Here is a 21,547-nt window from a genome sequence, read left to right as displayed (position 1 = left end):
TCAAAATATTAATTAAAATGGTGCGCAAAAATTTAATAGTTGTCACAACTTAGTCTGTCACAACAATTTGCTTACAATAATGAAAAAGAGGAAACAACCGAAATATCCAACAATTAGCTGAGTAAATTAGCAACTATTAAAATTTATATTGTAGAAATCCGTTTACTGGTATGGGACAATATCCACTCACAGAGCTAGGTTATCAATCAATATAAAAAGTACTCTTACAGCTTTGTAAAATACAAATATTATATATGTCTAAAAATAAGTGAAAACATATATACCAAAATGTTGTCAAGATTGTATCAGAGTGGTGGCATGAGTGGGTATTATATTATTTGCTTATTTGGGGAGCTTTTTTTAAAAATTATAATCTTACATTACTTACACAAAACGGTTTTGAATAACTAAATTATTCCATTTTGGGTGTTTTCTAAATAACAGAACCACAAACAGTCCCTAGAAAATTCTGCAATCAGGTAGGATAAGCATACAAAAGTTCATCAGGCAAGGGGAAAAAGTGAATTGAATGAGAGAAAAGAAATAAGGAATGGAAGATTATTTTATCCAAAAGATAAATACATTATGAAAAATATTTTTCTAATATACCATGGCAAAAAAATAATTCATCTTGGCCTAATGTTGCTACTCCCCCAAAAGAAAAGTCTATTTTTGTATTCTCCTGCAAGAGATTCAAAGGCCAAAGCAGCCCTGTCCACAAATCTCGTCCATTTCCTAAGACCTCCCCAGGCCAGAGGAGTAAGGGGAAATATCTATCATGTCTTCTTATTCCTTTCGGACGACCACTAACATTTTAGAGTACTTTATTGGAAATTCAGGTAAAACTACATAGAAATCATAAACAATAGTTCATGATCTTTATTCAATGTCTCACATGTGATCTTGATTCTCTGGGTAACAGCGAGCACAAAGTTTGCCTGTTGCGATTGTGAGCATCGAGATCCACAAATATAACTGACCACGAACAGCCCTGGAAAGAGAAAAAGAAAAACATTTCCTAAATTTAGAAAAAAAGACTTGGAGAACATTTGGCATTTTGACTGTGAAAACTTCACAAAAATTCCTACATTGACTGCATTGAGTGTGGAGTTCCAGAAGATTTAAATTTTGTTTGTACTTTGAATATTTCTCAAATTTCCTGTAATAAACATTAACTTTATAATCATAAAAATGTTATTTTTATGTTTTCCCTAGCTTTCCTTGACTTTCTTATAAATCCAAATGTACTGATTACAAGATAGCCACTATATTAGTGACATTTATTTTAATGAAAATACAATTAGTTTAGCTAACATGACAAAGAATGAGAATGCAGATTCATAAAATCTGAGTTATACATTCCTCATAAAGAATATTGACTATATGATCAAACTAAACAAATTTAGATATAATCTAGATGAATGTAAAAGAATACTATATTAAAATATGAAGACAGTAGAATCTCAAATAACAATAAAGCAACTAATCTGAACTAATACTCACTGCATCAGGCACTATGCTTTATGTGTCACCTGGATTGTCTCATTTAATATACTGAAAAGGACATTAAATCTTACTTTAACAGAGCAAAGGTTCAAAACCAAGTCTCTGACACAGAGGCCCATTCTTTAAACACTAGATTATACAATTCCCCCATATACATATATATGTAAATATTTTATACAATTATCCCATATATATATATATATACACACACACATATATATATATTTCAAGTAAGAAAAAAAAGCTTGAATAAAACAAATAGGTGTAACAAAATGTTAATCTATCTGCTAATCAGGTTAAAACTACTGCATTCCATATTCAACAGCTTTACTGGGGAGTTAAATATTTGAAATCACATAGAACGGGATAGGAATAAGGAGAATACTCAGAAAAGTACATGGGGAAAGGGAGAAGAGAATTATAAATTTCATGTTACTTTAATACTATTTTCTGAATCTCATCCCAATTCTCACCAGCATCACAGATGCATTCACACTGAAACAAAAATATCTCCAACCAATCACCTAGACTGAAATTCAAAATCTAGCAGCACCAGACCCCATATCCAGATGCCAGATTCACTAGAGGAACTTGCTTCCTAGTAGCCCATGTTTTATGAGCTAATGAAAATTTCATTAGCTATTTCATTAGCTAATTTCCATTAGCTCATAAAATAGAATGATTTCTCATTCAGAGTATCATTTTTAAATCTTTTTAAAATCTGACAAGTAAATAAATAAATGAACAGTGATTCGGCGAGGCTGTCTCTCAACCACCATATGAATGGTAAACTGTCCTTTCTATTACTCAGGAGTTCCAACCTCCCATCTCTACTGGTTCATGCAGCAGCTGCCACTGGCAAGGTATTGTGCACTCTGCTTTGAGGAAAACAAACAAGATCAAATTTGACCTGTGCTCTTAAGGAGCTGACCCATGCGACAGTCTTGAACAAGATTATTAAGAAAACAAAAAGGCAGCACATCGCAACACATGATTTACTTTCATCAAAGTTAGTAGTTTAAGGGGGAGAAGAAGATTATAAAACAAGTCCCCAGGGAAGTTGGGGCACTTCATAGAGAAGGTGAGGACCATAGCTAGGCTCTGAATTTTGGTGAAATGGGAGCAAGTAGGGTAGTTAGAACAAAAGAGCAGAGAAATAAATGGATATAATATGTTAGGAGCCTATGAATACACAAAAAATAAGAGCTATAATTTATCTTTAGGCCAAGAATTAATAAAGTCAATTGCATACCAAACTATCGGCCTGGAATTAAATTTTCAAAAGATACAATCTAAGTGGGATAATTTATAAATAATGAAGTGAAATGGCAAATTTGGCAATTCTCTACGTTACTTGATTAATGTAAACAGTCAACTTCTACTTTCTGGCCACAAATAAGTAGCTTATTTGTCTAAATCCATCAAAGTATTTATTCAGCTCTCAATTTTTCTCCGCCAACCTAAGCAATATGCCCAAAGGGAAAAATAATCTCATAATGTTGCCATATTTTAACACCGAGATCAAAGGGTGATTAACTATACTGTTTGGCTGTCTTCTCACAAAAATATTCCATGCTTTAGGCATTACCGTCCAGATTTCCAGGAGGGTAAAATCACCCAAGGTCATGGGCAGCTATTCCCAATCCAGAAGCAAGTCTTTTTAAAAGTCGTCAAGGAGAAACCACAAATGGAATTAATTATCACCTACTTTAAATCATCAGACACATTAATTTAAGGTCTGGAAATTTCAAAGGGAGCTAGATGTCTGAACTGCTTTGAACACTTTACATAACATGAGCAATCTCTCTAGTCATTACCTTTTAGATTCTGGCCTCCGCTCATTTGTCAGTATCTTGATTTCCCCAATTAAGGACAGGAATATGAAAGGATGTTTTACATGTATATGTCACTTCAGAGTATCTGATTAACTTTGGATATTTTATTTTCATCTTCCATTTCCTGAAATCATTATAATTCTGCCATAATATCCTGACTCCACCTAAAGAGCTTATTTTAAGACCGACAGCTCAAACTTTACTCCCTAATCAAGTTTCTGTAATTGTCTTAGTTCTAGTAAATGCATTGGAACTGGAAGATGATTCTGAAACCTGATCACTGTCATGGGGACTTGAGTTCCAGTGGAGGGGAAGGGCTGCACTGCACTTCCCTTAATCCCATGAGCAGAACAACCACTTTTGAGACAGTCTCTAAGGCGAAGGGTACCAACTGTAAACATAAGACTTTGCTGATCTAACTTGTCTCAATTCAAAAGAAAACAATTTAAAGACTGTCTGATCTTTCTTTTCTTCATTAATCACTTCTCAGAGCCTGAGCTAAGGGACTTGCTGCCCTTATCTAGAATCAAAAAATAAAACAAGGTACAACTGGTCACTGGATCTACCTACCGTACATGATCTTCACATTCTTATTCTGGAACAAAACCACACCACAAAACTATGGTCAGGAGATTTTCTCCCCTAGTTCAGTTATGAGGCTGTCACTGAGCTCTGTAGCAGATCCTGGAGAAATGTATTCTTCCAGAAGGGGTATTTACTGATGGGAATTTCCCTTCTGCACCACGGCTATGGTGGCAATAGATGTGTAAATAGCCAGCTTTTGCTTACTGACCCAACAGCTCTTTCCAGCAGCCCCACTCACAACCCAAGCTTCTTTGTCCTCACGCACATACTGTAAAAGGAATTCTCAAACTACAGAGAAAGATAAATTTGAACATTAATTTTCAGGGTCTCAAAAGAGCAGAGCTGAGACTCGAACCCAGGAATCACAAAACTGTTGCTTACTATGACTATGACATTTGATGAAAATAAATTCTGATAGACTAAAATATTATTGTTTAAATATTATCAGACATTATTTAAATAATATTTAAATATATTTGTCATGAAATTTATACAGAATATGTTTGAGATCATGACGAAATATGTGATTCCCATACTGAGGATTATATGTTTCTAAATGTAGCTCTGCCCCAAATTAGCCTTTATTGTAAACAAATCATTAAGGAAACTAGGCCATTTTATCACATTTTATTCTTAGTGTCCCAAAGAAAAATAAATTTGGAAAATAGTTTCAGAATGAAGATTTAAAGCGTTTTTTTTTTTTTCCCTTGAATAATAAGGAAAGTTATTATTGGAAAAAAAGGAGGAAGTATAGGAACGCATAATAACCACAACCAAAGCGAAAAACTTTTCCACCCAACAACTGCCCATAAAAATAAAATTAACATTTATTTTATCTCACATGATGAAGCCAGGGGCAAAAGGCAAGCCTTTCACACTATTTGTGAAATGGATACCTCTTTCAGAAGCTCAATAATTATTAAACAAAAAACAGCTTAAGAGTTTTCAAAGAAAATGCACAGCTCCCAATTCTAAAAGTAGAAAGTGTCCAACAGCTGAAATTTCCCATACCAACAAGTTGATCTTCTATTAACAGATTCATTATGGAGTGGCATTGGTTTAATTCCTGGTTTTGCCCCTGTGTGGTGTGATCTGAGAAACACGACCTCAATCTTCTGATCATTCATTTTGAGAGAAGGGCTCTACCATCTCCAAAGATCTATGACTCTCGAGTTGCCACCAAGAGGGAATGTACTTTTTGAAAGTTCTAAATTAATTTAGTTAAAGACACACAATCAGGTCTTCCAAAACCTTATACCAATGGCCTTTAGAAATAACTGTGAATATCATTATGATCTGAAATCCCTTAAGTCTTGAGGTGGTTTCTATGGATTTTCATTTGAATAAAGCATTTTTTTATGTCATTTCTTTTCCCAGCAACTGACTTTTAATTAGATCACAGCTCTTTTAAGTATATACAATGACATTATAAAATGATTAAACACTAAAAAGATCACATGCACTTTTAAATGTGCTACTGTTTAGCAGGCACATTATTAATTTAACTGCTGTAGAGGTGGGAATAGTAACATTTTCAAACTCATATTTCTGCAATTCTCCACATCAGAAAAAGAGATGGAATTTGTAAAACTAGGACACTGACACTATCTTGTAAAAATGGAAGATGAAGGGACTTTACTGGCAACATATGATATTCTTGTGGCTAAAAAAATAAGACATGGCCCGTCGTGGTGGCTCACGGCTGTAATCTGAGCACTTTGGGAGGCCAAGGCGGGTGGATCACCTGAGGTAAGGAGTTCAAGACCAGCCTGGCCAACATGGTGAAACCCCACCTCTACTAAAAATCCAAAAATTAGTGTGGTGACACACACCTGTATTCCCAGCTACTCGGGAGGCTGAGGCAGGAGAATCGCTTGAACTCAGGAGGTGGAGGTTGCAGTGAGCCGAGATCGTGCCACTACACTCCAGCCTGGGTGATAGAGCAAGAAGTTGTCTCAGAAAAAAAAAAAAAAAGAAATAAGACATTATCTGTCCATATTTCTATCTGAAATAACCAAGTAGTAGTCAATTCAGCAAATATTTGGTGCATAGCTCCATTGGAAATAGACATGACCTGAACAAAGCCAAAAATTAGCTCAGCTTAGAGCAGTTGTTCTCATCCTTGCTTGTATATTAGAATTCCTGAGGAGTTCCAAAAAATCTCAATGCCAGGGCCTCCCCCTACACCAATTGAATCAGAATCCCTGGAAGTAGAGCTCATATATGAGTATTTTTTTAAATTCCTCAAATGATTCCTATGTGTAGTCAAGACTGAGAAACTGGCTGAGGAACAGTATCAGCAATACAGTTATAACTCAGAATCCAAATGCAGAGTAAAGCAATTTACTGATTTTAGAATTATAGCTGAGCAATCTATGAAAGCTTCCTGGGAAAAGTAGAGCACTGAAAGATGGGTAGAGTTAGGAAATGTAGCTTGTATGTATGTGTGTGAGTATACACATAATTGGAAGGGGTGCATACAGGTATGTAAGCAACATAAACTAAGACTCACGTACTTCAAAGGAGATGACACAATTGCAAAAAAGAGCTGGCTACTACCATGTAACAGCCAACCAAGAGACACTCAGCTCCACTCAGCTCAGTATTTGGTATGCCACAGAAGCCAGGTTAGCAAGACCTGTACCTTTCCAGACTGCTGATAACACCACCTCTGGTTTAATCCATGCCTCCTCTCAGTCTCCTTGATATATGCTCTAGAAAGCTTTCAGTTCTTTCTCTTCATTTCCCTTCCTTTGTATTACCATTACTTCATAAATAATAGTAACAAGAGATGGCATTTATTAAAAGTTTAATCTTTGCCAAGCACTATGCTAATTAACCTTTATTTGCATGAAAACCTCCTGAGTTAGGTCCTATTATCATTATCTTTATTTTTTTAGACGAGGAAGTTGAGGCTTAAATAGCTAAACTCACTAGTGGAATTGAGCACAGAGCATGCAGTGATGCTGTCTCCTGACCCCTAATATAATGCCATTCTTTAAAGTCATTTTATCCTCCTACTTCTGTATGTCTGTCTGTCTGTCTATCCATCCATCCATCCATCCATCCAGGAATATGAAAATGGGTGATCCAGAGTGTGTGGTAATTCCTCATGACCTTCATGTAGACAGAGCCCATCCATCCTCCAGAGGGAGTTGGGGTAAGAAGAGTGCTTGTGTATGTAAGGAGGAGAAGCGAGGTGGCTGCATTAATATACTACAATTAAAAATATTCTTAAATTCAAGACTTGAGTAAATAGTATTATAATTGCCATAACAAAAACCATGTCATTTTTTTTGCACAACTGTGTAACCTCCTAAAATGTTTCTTTACTGACTTAGCATTTCAGTAGCTTAGGATTAATTATAATATCAGTTACAGACTTCACTTTACCTCACCATCTTAGGAACCTTTATAAAAACTGCTAAAGAAAATTAGCCTACTTCTTGATCCAGAGTAGTAACCTCTATTCCTACATTTTATTCCTTTCCACTGACAACTCAATCTATGGTCACTTGATTAGATTCTTTCAGTACAAAAACTGGCTAAAGATCTAATGAAAATTTAAGACGACCGTCAAGGTTTCTTTTTCATCCCCAGAGAAAATGAGATTTTAGACATTTGATTGTAGCCAGTTGAAGGTGAAGCTGGGATCAAAACTCCCAACTATCTGGCTAAACACATCACACAAATTCTCTTCTACATGATATATATTGAAACACATTAAATTGAAACCAACATGAAAACTGACATAAAAATATAAATATACAACGCCAAATAAATTTAAAAATGTGAAACTCTCTATAAAGTAAGTAATAGACTTGAGGGAAAAGTCACTGAACCAAGGAAATCAGAATTCTTTATCAAAATTTTTTCTTCTTTTTTTTTTTTTTTAAAGAAATTAAGCAATGGCCTTTAGTTACAAAACTAAATTTTAACTGGCAAATCATTTTCAAAGGAAAAGTTCAAGTATGAGCTTCTACATAAATTTTGGACATTCACTGATTATACGGAAATGACTTTGTTAATGCATAGTCAAATTAATTAAATGTGCAATTCAAATAATCAAAGATTCTGGGGCTCTTATTTTTTACCTGGTTGCCAAAAAGGTTGAATCCATTAATTGCTTCTAGAGCTGCTTTTGCTAAACCAACAGAGCTAAAAGAGAAAAGGAAATACTGTAATTACTCTAATGTATGTGGCTACAAAACAAGAACCATTATCTGATGAATATTCAAAGCAAATTTCTTTATTAACATTTATAACAAATTCTGTAAGAAGAATAATGTCTAAGAGACCTCATTCTGACATTTCAGCATTTTAATTTTTCTTTTTTATAGTTAGTGATCACCTGGGAAAAATATTTTTAGGTTCACCTTGATCTAAACTAATGGTCATACTATTGATGGGAGTAGTTTTAATTACAGAATCATTTTTATTCACTAACTCAAGAAAAAAAGAGGAACTTTAGAGGAAAGTATATTATGATGATAAGTGCAGTAATTAGCAGGTTGGGCATCATTAGTTCAGATCAATGTAACAGAGCTTTTCTGACATCAAATCTGAGTCTTAAGAAAGATCTTGCATATCATACAACTATCAGAGTGTGGCTTAAGGTATTCTTCAAATACTCTTGCTTAAGATCCAAAAAATAGGTATTATTTTATGCTCACAGAACAACTGATCACCTTATCTCTCATTTTTTGCTATATTCTTCCCTTTATAATAAAATGAATACTATTTCCCTTAGTGTCCTACTCTTTTGGCCTCTCAGATGTCATATACTATAGTGCTGGAGAATGGAAAGACCCATTTCATTAAAAATATTATATCATCTTTTAAGTATCTACTTTTAAATATTTTATATCTAATGCCCAGTTTAATTATTACAAATTTTTAGTTGTTTTACTCAAAGCAACTGTATTTGTCATTAATATCATTTAAAGTTAATGATCTGTCATCTATTCAGCATTTCTCTGAAACAGATGATCAAACTATAGTCCTCAGAGCAGCACCTTCAGTATTACCTGGGAACTTGTTAGAAATGCTAGTTCTCAGTTCTTCTTGGGAGTAGGACTCCATAATCAGTGTTAAAAAGCCTTCCAGGTGTTTGAATGCACTTTAAGTTTGACAGCTACTATTCTAAGCTATTCATGTCATCATAATCTATATCCTATAAGTTGTTTCATAACCTGTTTTTAAGAAATCATCACTTTTATTGCAGGACAATAAATAGGTCAGAAACTTATTTTAAAGATACATAGATGGGAAGATGGAGTAGACATAATTTTCCCTAGTCTTCTCACTAGGTACAACCAAGAATCTTGGACATTACACATAAAACAAACATGAAAAGACTTAGAAACACGGATAGAAGAAGGCAGTTTAGCTACGAACTTTAGGACTCTACGATCAACACTATGGTAAGTGCCCTAGGTTTCCTTTTTGCCTTAAAGTCAAAGGAGCCAACCACTGAGAAATGCCAGCACATGCGTACAAAAAATCCTCAGCAAAAGCCTCTCTAGCCAAAGGACAGGAAAACAGCAGCCAAGCAAAAAGAAAACTTTTAGACAGTAACCACTCAGAAAAAACTTTACCCTACCCCCATCCATTCCAGCAAAGGCTGAGTAGAAACCTAGACTTCTACATTCATGAGTCGATCATGAGGCACAATGTTCAACTCCAAACTCTCTCAGTCATGGTGGTGTCAGAAAACTACAAGGAAGAAGTCAACACTTTCATTTCCAATAGGTGATAAGAAACCACTTCATCACCAATCAAGAGGTCACACCTTTTCTCCTGCCCTATAAAAGAAGGCCAAATGAGAACCAGTAATGAAGCACTCCTGTATTTCCCGGCCAAGGAGGTATCAGTGGAGGCCTACTGGGGAGCTGGATGTCAACAAAAATAATGGCCTTATATTCCTACCTGGCAGTAATGAGGTGATGTGCCCTCACCCCTTCTTATACCAGAGTGGTATAAAAAAATACAGCTAAAACAGAAAGTTAAAATAAGATCTAGGGTCTTACGCTATTATGCCGAAAATACTCATATGTCAGTCAAAAAACATTCCTCATACCTGGAACCAGAAAGATCTCAAACCAAATGAAAAAAATACACTCAGCGGATGCTAACGTTGAGAAGAAAGAGTTGTCAGAATTATCTGACAAAGATTTTAAAGCAGCCACGATAAAAATGCTTCAATAAGCAATTATGAACATGCTTGAAACACATCAAAAAACCAGAAATCCTTAAGAAACAGAAAGTATCAGCAAAGTTTTTAAAATTGAAAAACATAATAGTGTAAATAAAAAGATCAGTAGATAGGCTCAACAGCAGAATGATGAGGAGAGAGGAAAGAATAACAAAACTGGAAGACAGAACAACAGAAATTTAAACAAAACAAAGAAAATAGAATGGAAAAAAATTAGGGCCTCAGGAATTTGTGGGATCATAACAAAGTATCTAACATTCATGTCACTTAGATTCCTAAAGGAGAGAGACAGAGGGCAAAGCAGAAAAATTCCCACTTAGCAAGAGCCATAAACCTACAGATTCAAGAAGCTGAGTGAAACATAAACAGAATAAAATTTAAAATGTCCATTCTAAGACACATCATAACTTCTGAAAATTAAAGACAAAGAATAAAATCTTGACAGTAGCCAGAGATAACACATTACCTATAGGGGAAAAATAATTAGAATGACAATGGATGGTTTATTAGAAACCATGAAGGCTAGGATGTGGCATAAGAGTTTCCAGTGACTGAGGCCGGGCGCGGTGGCTCAAGCCTGTAATCCCAGCACTTTGGGAGGCCGAGACGGGCGGATCACGAGGTCAGGAGATCGAGACCATCCTGGCTAACACCGTGAAACCCCGTCTCTACTAAAAAAAATACAAAAAACTAGCCGGGCGAAGTGGGGGGCGCCTGTAGTCCCAGCTACTCGGGAGGCTGAGGCAGGAGAATGGCGTAAACCCAGGAGGCGGAGCTTGCAGTGAGCTGAGATCCAGCCACAGCACTTGAGCATGGGCGACACAGCAAGACTCCGTCTCAAAAAAAAAAAAAAAAAAAAAAAAAAAAGAGTTTCCAGTGACTGAAAGAAAAAAACTACCCCATCAGAAAGTTATACCAGTAAATACATCATTTAGCAATCAGGAAGAAACCAAGACCATCTCAGATGAAGGAAAATAAGAGATTCTATCACCAGCAGACCTAACCTGAAAGAATGGCTAAACTCCATTCTCTAAACAGAAAGGTAATTTTTTAAAAAGAGGAAAAAAATCAGAACACCAAAAAGAAACAAAAAGCATTGTAAGCATAAATATGGGTAAATACAATAGATGTTTCTTCTCCTCTTGAATTTTATGTTGAAAGTTGAAGCAAAAATTATAACACTGTCTGATATGATTCTAAATGTGCATGGAGGAAATATTTAAGATAACTATTATAAATTCAGAATGGTAATAAGACATAAATGAAAGTAAGTTTTCTATACTTGACTTAAACTAATAAAATTATGACATCACTACACTGAAGTGTTACCTACAGCAATCGCTAAAAAGCTATACAAAATGATACAATCAAAACCACTATTGATTAATCAAAAATAAATTTTAAAAAATCTTAAAAGTACCCACAGGAAGGTAGGAAAAATAAAACAGAAAGAAGAAAAATAGAATAAACAAACAAAAAATCAATAAAATGTTATCAGCTAAGTTAGGAAAAGGTGGAAAACAGTTAAAAATAACATTAAAAAGAAATAAATAAAAAAGAAAATGGAAGACTTAAGCCCAAACATATGGGAAATTAATTAAACTTAAAAGCATGAAATATACCAATTAAAAGAAAGAGATTTACAGAGTTAAAATATGGCTCACCTATGTATTGTCTATAAAAAAGTCCCCTCAAATATAACAATATAGACATGTTGAAAGTTAAAGAATGGAAAAAGATATATCACACAAACAATCAAAATAATGCAGGAGTGACTATATGAATAATAAAGGAGACTTCAGAGCAAAGAAAATTATCAGAGAGAGAAGGGTATTATAATATATAATAAAAAAGGTCAATCCACCAAGAAGACATAGCAATCCTAAATGTGTATGCACCAAACAACAGAGTTGCAAAATGTGTGAAGTAAAACTGATAGAACTGAAAGAACAGACAAAACCACAGTTATGGTTGGATACATGCACACTTTTCTCTCAATAATTGGTAGAACAACTAGACAGGAAACCAGCAAGGATACAGAGGAAGTAAATGAGCATTGACATTCAAAATCCTTAAAAACACATTTGTAACAATATTCAGCAATATGTAAGATGAATTATCACCATGACTAAGTAGGGTTTTATGCCAGGGAAACAAGGCCGGTTCAATAATAAAAACCCAATTAATATAATCTACCATGTTACCTGGCTAAAGCAAAACAAAATAATATGGTCATATCAATTGATGCAGAAAATTCATCGAACAAAATCCAACATCCATTTATGACAAAACTCTCAGAAAACTAGGAATAGAGGGAAATTCCACAATTTTTTTAATGATGTGTCTTTCTTTTAATCTATAAAAATTTAAGAAGCACAAGTGCAGTTTTGCTACATGGAGATAGTGCATAGTGATGAAATCTGGGCTTTTTTTTTTTTTTTTTTTTTGAGACAGAGTTTCGCTCTTGTTGCCCAGGCTGGAGTGCAATGGTACGATCTCGGCTCACCACAGCCTCTGCCTCCTGGGTTCAAGCAATTCTCCTGCCTCAGCCTCCTGAGTAGCTGGGATTACATGCATGCACCACCGCACCCGGCTAATTTTGTATTTTTAGTAGAGACAGGGATTCTCCATGTTGGTCAAGTTGGTCTTCAACTTCCAACCTCAGGTGATCCACCTGTCTTGGCCTCCCAAAGTGCTGGGATTACAGGCATGAGCCACCACATCAGGCCTGGGCTTTCAGTGTAACCATCGCCTGAATAACGTACATTGTATCTATTAAGTAATTTCTTATCCTTCAAACTCTTCCCACCCTTCCACCCTCTCCAGTCTCCAATGTCTATCATTCCACACTCTATGTCCATGTGTACACATTATTTAGCTCCCACTTTTAAGTGAGAATATGCAATATTTCACTTTCTCTTTCTGAATTAGTTTAGTTTCACTAAAGATAATGGCCTCCAGTGTCATCCATGTTGCTATAAAAGATGTGTTTTCATTCATTTTATGGCTGAACAGTATTTATTTGTGTACATATACACCACATTTTCTTTATCCAATCATCTGTTGATGAATACGTAGGTTGATTCCATATCTTTGCAATTGTGAATTATGCTGCAATAAACATATGAGTATAGGTATCTTTTTGATATAATAATTTCCTTTCCTTTGGGTAGATAGCCAGTAGTGGGATTACTGGATTGAAAGGTAGTGCTATTTTAAGTTATTCGAGAAACCGCCAATACTGTTTTCCATAGAGGTTGTGCTAATTTACATTCCCACCAACAATGTATCAGTGTTCCCTTTTCTCCGAACCCTTCCAATACGTTAGTTTTTGACTTTTTAATAACAGCCATTCTGACTGGTGTAAGACAATATATCATTGTGGTTTTAATTTGCATTTCTCTGATGATTAATGATGTTGAGCATTTTTTCATATGCTTGTTGGCCATTTGTACAAATTCTGCATTTGATTTACAAAAATTCTAGAGCTAACTCTACTTGATGGTGAAAGAAAAATTGAATGCTGCCTCTCAAAACAAAAATATCTGCTCTCACCATGACTAACATAGTACTGGAAGTTCTATGTGGTAAAATAGGGCAAGAAAAGGAAAAAAAAGAATATAGCTTAGAAAGGTACAAATGAAACTGTCTATTTGCAGATGACATATGCTATGATTTGAATATGGTTTGTTTGATCCTGCCAAGTCTCATGTTGAAATCTGATCCCCAGTGTTGTAGGTGGGGCAAGGTGGGAGGTGTCAGGATCCTGGAGGCAGATCCCTCATGAATGGCTTGGTGTCATTCCCATGGGATTGAGTGAGTTCTTAGTCTGAGTTCCTTTAAGAAATGGTTGTTGAAAAAGAACCTGGCACCTCGTATTCCCTCTCTTGTCATGTGATTTCTATACTCCGGCTCCACTAAGCCTTCTGTCCTGAGCTTCTTGTATATACAGCCTGCAAAACTGTGAGCCAAATAAACCTCTTTTCTTTATAAACTATCCAGGCTCCAGATTGGAGGCTTTGTTAGAATGCCTCACCCATTTGGAAAGAGCAAAATAACATGCAGAGATTTATGCTGTAAACTTTTATCCAAGAAGAAACACAGAAACTCAACAGAAAAAGTGAAAGAAACTTCAGACACTTTGAAAGCTGTGGATGGCAACCTGCATGGTGAGTCAGGTGAAAATCTGTCTCCAGGGTGTGATACACATTTACACTGGGGAGCTGGGCAATCCAGGCCACAGGGCAGTGTCTCAACCCTACCAAGCACTGGTGCTGATTTGGTGCCGCAAGGAGCATACGAGAAGTGGTGGCTCATGCCTGTAATCCTAGAACTTTGGGAGGCTGAGGCGGGTGGATCACCTGAGGTTAGGAGTTCAAGACCAGCCTGGTCAACATGGCAAAACCCTGTCTCTACTGAAAATACAAAATTAGCTGGGTGTGGTGGTACATGCTTGTAATCTCAGTTACTTAGGAGGCTGAGGCAGGAGAATTGCTAGGACCCGGGAGGCGGAGGTTGCAGTGAGCCAAGATCGCGCCACTGCAATCCAGCTTGGGTGACAGAGCAAGACTCCATATATAAAAGAAAAAAAAATTGTTTTGCGTGCACTCCCACACTCTAGCAGGAATGGAGGGAAGCCATTGCTGATCCTACTTCATAAGGGACCTCACAGAATTCTGCCAGCTAACTCAGACAGAGGTCACAGGTTGGAAGAAGCTGCCAACTAAAATAAGCAATCTGATCTACAGTGTGTATAAACCCCATTGATCAGAAATGAGAGGTGAACAGGAAGCAGGTTCTTGCCAGAGGCAGCAGCTGGGAGCCCCTGCTTTGCAGGCAAACTGGGAGGGGTGTGGCCTGGAAGCCTTGGTCTTTGTCTTGGGCTGGAGGACTTACAACCTGGGGCAGTTTTGCATTCTGAGTGCAGACTGCCTGGGACCCAGCCAGCTGTTGCCAGAAGTCTGTGAGTGCGAGACCCAATATGTTAAGAAAGTGAGAGCTGGGTGGGTCTCACTCCTGCCTGTTACCCCTCTCCCCTCCCTGAGGATTATTTTATGCGACAGAGGCAGTTCCACTGCTCCGCGGAACATTACCCCAGTGGCAGGGGAACTGCCCTTGGATCCCTACTGGGGTTACAGCCTGAGTCCGCACCTGGTGAGCCAGAGTGAGGAATTGCCTGATCCAGGCCCCACAGGCTATGCCCCTATGCCCATCTTGGTAGCCTAACACCACAGACAGGGACTTTAGGGAGTTCCATGACCCTTGCCATTGCCTGGGATATGAGTGTTTCCCCAGGGCAACATAAGCCAAGTATAAATCCCCATGGTCACCACTGCATCTGGCTCTCTCCTGCTAGTGCCACCTCACTGTGAATCCTACTGCTCCTCTGAATTTGCCTATCCTGTGCAGCTATCTCAAGCCAGTCTGGTGCTGGGGGATATTTGGAAGGGATCTAGTTATAGGAAGACACAAGGGTTGAAGGTACTTGAGAAGAACAAACTTCCACAATGGGTACACATCCAGTATGGCGCCCACTACTACAGCTTAGGACCAGAGGGAAAGGGAAGGGACCTTGTCTGAGCAAGCTAATGGCCTCAACAAGTCCCTAAATTGCAGTTGGAGGTCAACTGATACAGCCCTCTACAACGTCTGCTAACATAATAACACGGTGCTCAGGAAGGAGAAAACTTTTGCACGACCTCAGCTAACACCATTACTCATACCACTCAGGCTGTTCAGGAGGCCTTGGGCCTGTTCATGTGCCCAGTACATTACTACTGCATCTGGCAATTGAGAAAGCCATTGCACTAAGGCTACTTATAACCAAGGAAATCTTACAGAGTTCATGCCACTCCCCTACTGTCACCATCAGAGCTGGTACCTGCACAGGCCCCTATGAGATGAGAGGACAGGTCAGCCTTGTCCAGCTCCACCCAACATCACCCACCTCTGGAGCTAAGAGTGGAGCCCAAACCACTACACATCCCATAGACCTGTCCACAGCCAGAAGCACTAAAGAGTTTCTCCAGATGGTTGACTAGAGATGCTGGTAATCAATTCTCCTCAGAAGGAAGAAACAAAATCACAAATAAATAGTCACATCCCAAATACAGTGTTACAGGGAGAGGGCTGGAGTCCATTGGAGAATTCACTGGAAGGATCCACAACACGCACACAAAAGACAGTAACAAGAAGCTGGCAGAGTATCAAACCCTGAGAGATTTAGTATTCTGTGGAAAGGGTATTCTCTAGTCTTTGACTGCTAGTATCTAAACTCAAGGAGAGCTTTTCTGCCCTCATGAGTCCAAATGCTGGAGTGGGCTGCAGTCTGGGGACTTCTTGGGTCTTTGCTCACACAAAGTCCCCTCCCTTTCCCTCTGGTCCTGAGTTGTAGTAGCAGGCACCATACTGGGCGTGAACCCATTGTGATCTTTTGTTTTGCTCAAGGACCTTCAGCCCTTGTGTCTTCCCCATGACTATATCCCTTGCCGAGATTCCCCAGCACAGGCCTGGATTGTGGCAGTCCCTGAGGCGGCTAAACCCAGATAAGCAGCCGGATTCACAGTAGTCTGGCCCACACAGATCACCACTCCCACAGGAACAGGCAGTTCACCACACCAAGGGAACACTCCTTGGGACAAAAGAAACCAAAGTATGAACCTTGAGTACCACGACTTCCCGCCTGTGGGAAGTTTCTTTCAGCAGAGGAACAGGTGCAGTACAGGGCTCAGTGGGGAAAGACTAAGGATCTACCCTAGCAGCAGAGGAGCCCCGGTGCTTGTGAAGAGGTTTCTCCTCCCTCTTGTCCAACACTGCAGATACAGCTGGGGCTTCTCCCACAGGAGCTCGGTGAAGGTAGACCTATGGAGGACCTTTCTCAAGCACTTTGGGGTGACTGCATCCCCTTGGGAGGAGTGCCCTCTGGGCTCAGGCTTTCATGAGAGATAAGAGTCCCACTGTCTCTGGACGTGGAATGTCAGTGTTCATGTAGATGGACAGAGGTGCCTGTCTGATCTAAATATCCAGAATATAGGGACGGGGGCAGGGGAGGCATGACAGGGAGGTTGCTTTCCTGCTGGCCTGGTAGTGAAGCTGAGGTGGCTCCCTCCCCTCCCGCAGTGAAGACCTTAGTGCATTTCACTGGGACCCCACCCCCTCACCCCGAAAAGCTGCCTCTGTCAAGGCTGAGACTTTTGTCCACCACTGGGGTACTGCATATACCCACCACCTGCTTCAGCTGCAGCTAGTTTTCACCCATGGGCGCCTCCTACTGGTCTGAAGGCTGAACTACTCAACCTAGTGAGAAAAAGACTTGGGAAGTAGAGTAGTGCACATTACTGGGGAACAGGATGTTTCCTGAGACCTCTGCCATTCTGGCCCCACAGGAGACAGTGAACCTTCCCACACACTAAGTACACTGCTATTAAAACCAGTACCCGAGAAAGCCATCGCACACAGATTCTCTATAACCAACAAACTCAGTAGAGACTTTGCCACTGAAAACACCCAGAGCTGAAGCTAGGTGATCACATATGATACACATTAAAGTCACATCCTCACGGGAAAAAAAAAAAAAAAGAACCCAGTCAAATCAAAAGTAAATTCAATAATAATAAGAAGAAATAGTTTATCCAGATGGGAAGAAACCAGAAAAATGATTCTGGCAATATGAAAAAACAGTTTTATTTACAATACCACCCCCTCCCCAATATACACTAACTCTCCAGCAATGGATCCAAAACAAAATGAAATCCTTGAAATACCAGATAAAGAAGTCAAAATGTTCATCATGAAGTTACTCAATGAGATTCAAGAGAAAGTTGAAACCAATATAAAGAAATTAAAAAAAAAAAAATACAGGATATGAATGAAATTTTCTAGAGAGATCAATATTAAAATAAAAAAAAAAGAACTTCTGGAAATGAAGGACTCACTTAAGGAGTTACAAAATGCAGTGGAAAATTTTAACAACAGACTAGACCAAGTAGAAGAAAGAATTTCAGAGTCTGAAGACAAGGCTTTCAAATTAAACCAGTCAGACAAAAATTAAGAAAAAAGAATACAAAGAAGCAAATAAAATCTCCAGGAAATACGAGACTATGTAAAACATCCAAATCTAAGAATCAAAGTTGTTCCTCAGGGAGAAGAAAAAGGAAAAAGTTTAGAAAACCTACTTCAAGGAATAATTTAGAAAAACTTCCCTAATCTTTCTAGAGATTTAGACATCCAAATACCAGAAGCTCAAAAAACTCCTGGGAGATTCAGTGAAAAAAGGAGATCACCAAGGCATATATGGTCATCAGGCTATCTAAAGTCAATGCAAAGGCAAGAATTCTAAGGGCAGTGAGATAAAAGTATCAAATAAATGATAAAGGAAAAACTATCAGACTAACTTCTCAGCTGAAATCTTATAAGCTAGAAGGGATTCAGGTCCTATCTTTAGTCTCCTCAAACAGAACAACCGTCAGATAAGAATTCTGCATAGAGCAAAACTAAATTTAAGAAATGAAAGCAAAATAAAGATTATCAAAGAAAAGCAAATGCTGAGGGAATCCGTTACCAGTAGCCCAGCCTTATAAGAAATGCTCAATGGAGTTCTAAACATCTAAATGAAAGGGCTAGGCTAGGCGTGGTAGCTCACGCCTGTAATGTCAGCACTTTGGGAGGCCGAGGCAGGTGGATCACTTGAGGTCAGAAGTTCAAGACCAACCTAGCCAACATGGGTGAAACACCGTCTTTACTAAAAATACAAAAATTAGCTGGGCATGGTGGCGTGCACCTGTAAGTCCCAGCTACTTGGGAGGCTGAGGTGGGAGGATCGCTTAAGCCTGGGAGGCAGAGGTTGTAGTGAGTCAAGATCATGCCACTGCACTCCAGCCTGGGTGACAGAGTGACTCTGTCCCAACAAATAAATACATACATAGACACGTACATAAATGAAAGTGCTTATAACAATAACACAATAAATAAAACAAAGCAACTAGGTAACAATCAATACGATGACTGCAAGAGTAGCTCACATAGCAATACTACTTTCAAATGTAAATGGTGTAATGCCCCACTTAAAAGATACAGATTGGCAGAATGGATTTTAAAAAACACAGACCAAACATCCGCTGCCTTCAAAAGACCCACCTAACCCATATAAAGATTTTTGTAGACTCAAGGAAAGAGATGAAAAAAAAAATATTACACATAAATGGAAACCAAGAGAGAGCAGGAATAGCTATTATTATATGAGAAAAAACAGACTTTAAACAAAAAACAATAAAAAGACAAAGAAAGTCATTATATTATAACAAACAGAACAATTCAACAAGAAGATATAACAATTCTAAATACATATGTACCTAACACTGGAGCACCCACAGTCATCAAACAAATTCTACTAGACCTAAGAAGAGAGGTAGACAGCAAGACAGTAATAGTAGGAGACTTTAATACTCCATTGACAGCACTACATGGATCACTGAGGTAGAATGTCAACAAAGAAATACTGGACATAAACTAGACTCTAGAACAAATGGACCTAACAGACATTCACAAACATTCAACCTGAAAACTGCAGGGTATACATTCTTATCAGCACATGGAACATTTTCCAAGATAGACCATATGACAGGACACAACACAAATCTCAATAAATTTAAAAAATCAAAATCATACGAAGTGTCTTCTTAGACTACAGCAGAATAAAACTAGAAATTAATTCGAAGAGGAACTCTCAAAACTATACAAATACATGAAAATTAAACCATATGCTCCCAAATGATTTTTGAGTCAACAATAAAATCAAGATGAAATTTTAAAAAATTTTGAAATGAATAATAACAGTGAAACAAGTTACCCAACTTCCTGGGATACAGCAAAAGCAGTGCTATGAGAAAAGTTTATAATGCTAAATGCCTACATCAAAAAGATAGAAAGATCAAAGATTGGCAACATAATGTCACGCCTCAAGAAACTAGAGAAACAACAAACCAAACCTAAAGTTAGTAGAAGAAAAACAACAGAGATCAGAGCAGAACTAAATGAAAATGAAACCAAAAGACAATACAAAGGATCAATGAAACAACAGGTTGGTTCTTTGAAAACATAAACAAAAATGAAAGACCACTAGCTAATCAAGAAAAGAAGAGAGAAGATTCAAACCAGTTGAATCAGAAATGAAAATGCAGCAATTATAACTGATACTGCAGAAATACAAAAGATTATGCAAGACTACTATGAACACTTCTATGTGCACAAGCTAGAAAATCTACAGGAAATGGAAGATTCCTAGAAACACATAGCCTCCTAAGCTTGAATCAAGAAGATAAAGAGATCTTGAGCTGATCAGTAATAAGGAGTGAGATTAAATCAGTAACAAAACATCTCCCAACAAGATAAAGCTTAGGATCAGACATAGTCACAGCTGAATTCTACCAGAAATTTCAAAGAACTGGTACCAATCCTAGTGAAACTATTCCAAAAGACAGAGCAAGAGGGAATCCTCCCTCATTCTACAAAGTTGGTATCACCCTGATACCAAAGCAAGGAAAGGACATAACAACAAAAAAGAACTACAGACCAACATTCCTAATGAATACAGATGCAAAAACCTCAATAAAATACTAGCAAATTGAATCCAACAGCACATTGAAAAGATAATTCACCCTGATCAACTGGGCTTCATCCCAGGGATACAAGGATGGTTCAACAAATGCAAGTCAATAAATTGATTCGTCACATAAACAGAATTAAAAACAGAAACCATATGATTATTTTAAAAGATGCAGAAAAAGCATTCAATAAAATCCCGCATCCCTTCATGATAAAAACCCTGAACAAATAGGCATAGAAGAAATATACCTTAAAATTACAAAAGCCCAAATAAGACAAATCCACAGCCAACACTATACTGAATAGGGAGAAGTTGAAAGCATTTCTCCTAAGAACTAGAACAAGACAAGAATGCCTGCTTTCATCACTTCTATTCAACATAGCACTGGCAGTCCTAGCCAGAGCAATCAGGCAAAAGAAAGAAATAAAGGGCACGTAAACTGAAAAACAGGAAGTCAAACTATCTCTGTTTACTAATATTATGATTTTTATACCTAGAAAACTCTAAAGACTCCTCCAAAGGACTCCTAGATTTTATAAATTCAGTAATGTCTCAGGTTACAAAATCAAAGTACATAAATCCATAGCACTGCTATGTATCAATAACGAACAGGCTGAGAATCACATCAATAACTCAATCCCATTTACAATAGTTGTGAAGAAAAAAAAGAACTACAAAACAGTGACGAAAGAAATCAAAGATGACACAATGGAAAAACATGCCATGATCAGGGATTGGAAGAATCAATATTGTGAAACTGACAATACTGCCCAAATCAATCTATAGATTCAATGCAACTCCTCT

General features: G+C 37.7%; 1 protein-coding gene across 5 annotated transcripts in view; it reads right to left on the bottom strand.

The window, feature by feature from the left end:
• The window catches only part of PHKB (phosphorylase kinase regulatory subunit beta), a 247,000-nt gene that overhangs the window by 109,448 nt on the left and 116,005 nt on the right, over window positions 1–21,547 (bottom strand). For all 5 annotated transcript variants that reach the window (XM_033218310.1, XM_033218312.1, XM_033218308.1 and 2 more), the window contains 2 exons: window positions 8,021–8,084; window positions 896–991 (listed from right to left, as the gene is read on the bottom strand). In XM_033218310.1, the coding sequence (XP_033074201.1) occupies window positions 896–991; window positions 8,021–8,084 (160 nt within the window). The remainder of the gene's footprint in view (window positions 1–895; window positions 992–8,020; window positions 8,085–21,547) is intronic.

Source organism: Trachypithecus francoisi, unplaced genomic scaffold, assembly GCF_009764315.1.
Source record: "Trachypithecus francoisi isolate TF-2019V2 unplaced genomic scaffold, Tfra_2.0 Lachesis_group10, whole genome shotgun sequence".
Classification (NCBI taxonomy): domain Eukaryota; kingdom Metazoa; phylum Chordata; class Mammalia; order Primates; family Cercopithecidae; genus Trachypithecus; species Trachypithecus francoisi.
Note: the sequence above shows the minus strand (reverse complement) of the source record. Positions and strands in the feature narration are given on the sequence as shown.